This window comes from Sinocyclocheilus anshuiensis, unplaced genomic scaffold, assembly GCF_001515605.1.
Source record: "Sinocyclocheilus anshuiensis isolate Anshui unplaced genomic scaffold, SAMN03320099.WGS_v1.1 scaffold804, whole genome shotgun sequence".
NCBI classification, from domain to species: domain Eukaryota; kingdom Metazoa; phylum Chordata; class Actinopteri; order Cypriniformes; family Cyprinidae; genus Sinocyclocheilus; species Sinocyclocheilus anshuiensis.
In genome coordinates, this window is record NW_015557098.1 from 79166 (window position 1) to 84913 (window position 5748).

General features: G+C 37.5%; 1 protein-coding gene across 1 annotated transcript in view; it reads left to right on the top strand.

Moving 5' to 3' along the window:
• Positions 1-5748, top strand: part of LOC107677448 (E3 ubiquitin-protein ligase MYLIP-A-like) — a 40532-nt gene that overhangs the window by 33222 nt on the left and 1562 nt on the right. Inside the window, exon 7 of the mRNA XM_016472356.1 lies at positions 678-1089. Coding sequence (XP_016327842.1) covers positions 678-1089 — 412 coding nt within the window. The remainder of the gene's footprint in view (positions 1-677; positions 1090-5748) is intronic.

The following is a 5748-nucleotide window of genomic DNA, read 5'->3' on the forward strand; positions in this document are numbered from 1 at the left end:
ATTTAAAAAGACGCGTCTTTAAAAAGACGTTCCACCCGTGAAGCTCTTTTAGATGGAAATTGCTCTTTTAGAGTGCTGAAGCGCACAGGGGAGATGGCAGTCTGCAACACACACAGGGGTAGTGCAGCCTGTTGTGTGCAACCCACTCGACACGGGAAAACCACCGCCGCTGAAGCGCCGTACCACCAGCACGAGAGCCCACGAAGAGCGTGCTTTACTGTAGTTTTTCACCACTGTAGAAGGTCAGGAGCAAAACGATAGAATCGCTCGGCTCCGAAGCGAAAAGCTGAATATGCGCTGCATCTGCTGCCTACTTATACTCACGCTGTGATCAGCAGCAGCTGGATGCAATAATCGCATGCCAATGTGCATTGGCTCGTTTAGTTTACACTCGAAGTAGATTGGTCCCTCTAAGCGAGATCCCAATTCGTCGGTCATCCGACGTGACGTCGAGAGTGACCGACTGAAAGGTAACAGCTGCTGCTCTCTACCCTTGAACTCTAACAAGCATGAAGGATGTTGCCTTCATTTTCACAACTACAGCACCTTTCCAGTAGCCCATTATCTCTGATGGATAATGGATGGTCTGAGCTTCTGTGTGGCAGACGCCGAGCAGATAATGTGCTAGTGTGTAATATGCAGTCTTGCTCACCGATCACTCTTGTTTTTGTCTGCAGGTGCGACACGGTAACAAACGCCGTCATGATGCAATACAGCCGTGATTTCAAGGGTCACCTGGCTTCACTTTTCCTCAATGAGAACATCAACCTGGGCAAGAAGTATGTATTCGACATTCGGCGGACCTCCAAGGAAGTGTACGACTACGCCAGGCGCGCGCTGTACAACGCCGGTATCGTGGACATGATGTCGAGGCCGGGGGAGTGCACTCTGTCGTCCCGCTCGCCGTCCCCTGACCAGGAGGGGGCGCTTGACTGCAGGGGCTGCCAGCAGAGCCGCTTGCTGCAGGAGAAGCTGCAGAAACTGCGGGAGGCGCTGCTGTGCATGCTGTGCTGCGAGGAAGAGATCGACACCACCTTCTGCCCCTGCGGTCACATGGTGTGCTGCCAGAACTGTGCTGAACAGCTGCAGGTCAGAGAACGTTTAGGTTTCGGTAGATTTTACCAAACATCGTGTTAAAAATGTCAGTGTGATAAAGCTGTCTTGATATCATAATGAAGAAAAGTAACTTGGCATAATCTTTTAGTATTACTTCCTAAAAATGGATATCTTAATTCTTAAAGTTTTGTTAAAATATATATTTTAAGAAGTCATTTTATCAAATTGAAGTCATGTTGTGCAACCACCTGTCAGAAATGAAACCACATCAAATATCAGAAATGTTGACCTTTTTATGACAGGCAAAGCTAGTTTCAAAGGTTTCAAAATTTCATGTGATGTGACTCCCCAAAAGCGTAATATTTTAATTTATGATAATTAATAAGTAATAATTAATATAATTAATTTATGAGTTAATTTATTATTTAAGAAAATAAATAAAATAATTTTTTTGTAAATTTTAAAAACATCGATTAATGATTAAGATGTCTGAATTCACATGCAGTGTTTAGTATTATGTATTGTAGTGTTTATTAATTATCTTTTATTATCTTTTATTTTGATACTTTCCAGTTTCCATTTTAATTTAGTTTCCTTTAAATATTTTTATTTCACTTTAATTTCTTTTTATTTCCATTTTAGTCATTATAGTATTTCAATGTAATTCTCAAGGCAACATTTCTAAACATTTTTATACGTTTGTTTTTCATGTAATGTTTACAGTATATTTTGTTATTTCAATTTCTGATTCAACTTTTTTAATAGTTTTAGATTTTTAAAAAAATGCTTTTTTTACATTTTTAAATTGGGTTATTAAATTTAAACTTTCTTCAATTAAAATAAAATGTATTTATTTATTTGCTGGAAATTTAATACAATGTTTAGACATGAAATAACTATGTAATAATGCTTTAATTTCTTTTTATTTCCATTTTAGTCATTATAGTAATTCAATGTAATTGTCAAGGCAACATTTCTAAACATTTTTATAAGTTTGTTTTTCATGTAATATTTATATTTGATGTTATTTCAATTTCTGATTCAACTTTTTTAATAGTTTTAGATTTTTAAAAAAATGCTTTTTTGCATTTTTAAATTGGGTTATTAAATTTCAACTTTCTTAAATTAAAATAAAATGTATTTATTTATTTGTTGTACATTTAATACAATGCTTCGATATGAAAGAACTATGTAATGATGCTTAGTTTTGCATAATCCAATGAATTAAATACATTGATTATATTCTCTTTTAATTGATAATTTTATGGAAATAAACCAAAATATTTATTCATAATAAACTGACATAAGTACAAAATGACTTGAGCTGTAAATATATATTTACTTGGGTAAATTATAAACTGAAAGTTAAAAGTTATAGAACACAAGCTGTATAAAACGTGACCTCTGACCCTCCCAGAGCACAAAACTCTGAGGGCAAAAGTCTCTGTGAGTCAACCGGCATTAGAGAATTCAGGTTTGATCGATGGTAAAGATCGGATATTATAAGCAGATATTATGTTGTATTCAAGCTGTATTAAACGTATTATTGTTTATATGCATTGCAGACTAAATTATTATCTTAGACATCTTTACTTCTCATTCACCCCTTTCTTTGTGAATCGGAGACTATATGCATCACCGCATGTGTATATAGCATATATTCTGTGGGTCAAAATTAGCTTTGACCCACATGACCTGTGCGTATAGGCCACTGCCTAAACACTGCAAATCAGATCATGCGCCTCGTTCAGATTAAAATGAAGTGTACCAATATATGTAGCAGTGTTTCGGAAGACATGTCGGTGTGCTTTACCTCTGTAAATGTGTGTAACAGCAGCACCTTACCAAATTCAGTTGAATTTGAGTTACAATGATGAACATATTTTCAATACTGCAAACAGAAACAATTTGCTTGATCTCAGACAGTCAAGATAAGTCAACGGCGTACTGTTTCATCCTTTATTTATTGTGTGGATCTGGTTCTTTTTGTCTATGAAAACATGATTCTAACTCTTAAAGAGATATTATATAAACATAACTGGGCAAATCCGTTACATTAAAGTGCATGTCCTGAGTTTCGATGGCAATTCACACAGCCTTACAGCGCCCTGTAGTGGCAAAAAATAATGTTACTGTCGAAATTGGCCACTGAGACACTAAGACTCTTATTCTAATACTGAATGTGATATTACGGTGTGAATATGTATAATATATGCTGACACTTGTTTTACTGTACAAGCAAGAGTCTGACTTTCCTCATCTACTAACCCAGTGAACACTATTTCTGCACACTGATTCAAAACGATTTGGTTCTTCCAGTCTACCAATACTTTGATTTAGAAGGAGTGTGTATACAATTGACTAACGTGATTAGAAAAATAAATAAATAAATAAAACAAATGTGATGTTGAAGGTTCAAAAAAATAATTTAGTAATTTTTATTTATGAATAATGTACATTACTCAGAATCAAGCTTACCCATTTCAAACTGATATATTATTACTATTGCTATTTTGTCTTAGATGTTTCTTCTGAAATGTCTCATGAGAATTAAAAAGCACTTGCTTTTTCATATGGAGCAATACAATTCATGTGAATAACTTCAGAAATATTATAGTATATTATTGCTGGTTTCCTGTTAGACAGCAGGAGGAGCCAATGCTCCAAAATCTTAATCGCCTCTATGTTTTGTCTGAATCTTCACTACACCCCCACAAACAAAGCACAGTTTGATTCATCTGTGGTTTCGCAACCACAAAAATATCATAACCACAGTTGTTATTAAATAAATCATTTGTTTGATAGAGAGGTTTGATGACCAACTTTAACCTTAATTGCAGGTATTTCTGGTCCAGTCTCTTTTTAAAGAGAACTGGTTAAACTTCTGTTGGTGACCTCCATAGAGCTCTCTCTCTCTCTCTGCTGATGGGTTGACACTAAAAACAACATTTGATTCAATAAAGGGGATCTGCAGAGGCTCCATAAACATCAAATTTGCCTGCTTGGACTTGAATAGCCTCTAACCAGACATTTATGCTGGTCTTATCCGCAGTGTTTACAAGACCAGATCAGTCCAATTACACTCCTGTAGCTGAGTAGATGCTCTCCCGTTTAGCCAAAGTTCATTATTTTTGTTAAAGTGCATTTGCCTTCAGTGTGAGAGCAGAGTTTTCTTTTAGACCAGGGGTGCCCAAACTCGGTCCTGGAGGGCCAGTGTCCTGCAGAGTTTAGCTCCAACTTGCCTCAACACACCTGCCTTCAAGTTTCTAGTATGCCTAGTAAGAGCTTGATTAGCTGGTTCAGGTGTGTTTAATTGGGGTTGGAACTAAACTCTTCAGGACATCGGCCCTCCAGGACCGAGTTTGGGCAGCCCTGTTTTAGACTATATCGTTGGCAGAAGAAACGGGTCAACAATGTAACATATTCAAAAATTATATTTATTATAATTTAAAATTATGTAAGGCTACAAACAATTTTGCCAAAGTTGAGACTTTTCTGTTCCTCATATTATACCACCTCTAGATATAGCCTATAGATGCGATTTTGAGATAGTGAGATTTTGGACCAATGAGATTTCGCTGTGGGCGGGGCTACATAACACAACGCTGCAGCAATACGAACCAGTTTTGTAACTTGTCGCAGTTGAAACTGACTAAGATAAAAACTCAAATTGACAGGGATTGGCTTTTTAAATAATAGTAAGATATTTGAGACGACATGAGCAACATAGACCAGAGGGAGCGCGGACAGTGGAGCTCACGTGATCCCGTCCATTGGATACAAACAACCAACGGAAGTGAATTGACAGCACCCAGCGATTTAACCGCCTTTCAGAACAAAGACGTTCAAACTGTCACTGGTAAAAACAATATAAATAATCTAGGGCTGTTAATTTCACATGTTAATTTAGTGCAATTTTGTTAGCCGGCAGTTCCAATAAATGTGCAAGACTTCTGATTAATTAGGTGAGTAAATAACTAGAAAAATAACAAAGTGCAGTAAATGGTAAAACTATTTACGCAACAAACAGCGTGTTTATGATTGTGATAATACATAAAAATAACAAATACCCGTTTGCAATATTAAGTAGCATAACGGACTATTTTGTACAGGAGAAATAAACTGGAAGTGGATGAAACCGGAAGCAGTGCACATTCGAGTTACAAAATGGCTTTAAAGGGGTCATATGATGCGATTTCAATTTTTGCTTTCTCTTTGGAGTGTTACAAGCTCTTGGTGCATAAAGAAGATCTGTAAAGTTGCAAAGACTAAAGTCTCAAATCCAAAGAGATATTCTTTATAAAAGTTAAGAGTCAACCACGCCCTCCTAAAACTGCTCGTTCTAACACGCCCCCGCATATCTAAGTCACGATGTGGGAAGATTTGCATAACGAAGTCCAAATGTTCACGTAAAGAAAGAAGGCGTAACTTTTATTCTCGCTGTAGTATTGTTGTTGCCACCGCCGCCATGTCGTGAAGGCACTGTGTGTTTCGTTGTGAAAGCGAAACTACTTTGTTTGGCCTTCCAAAAGAGGACGATATCCACTTCGTCATGCCTGGAGCTGATCCGTGCTGTTTGCTGAGGAAATACAACAACTTCGCGCTGTCGATCGCCGGTTGGCTTTCACCGTGGACGAAGCGGAGTCCAGCCCGGGGTCGTCACATGTGGTTGCCGCACGCCCGCCGGCCGCC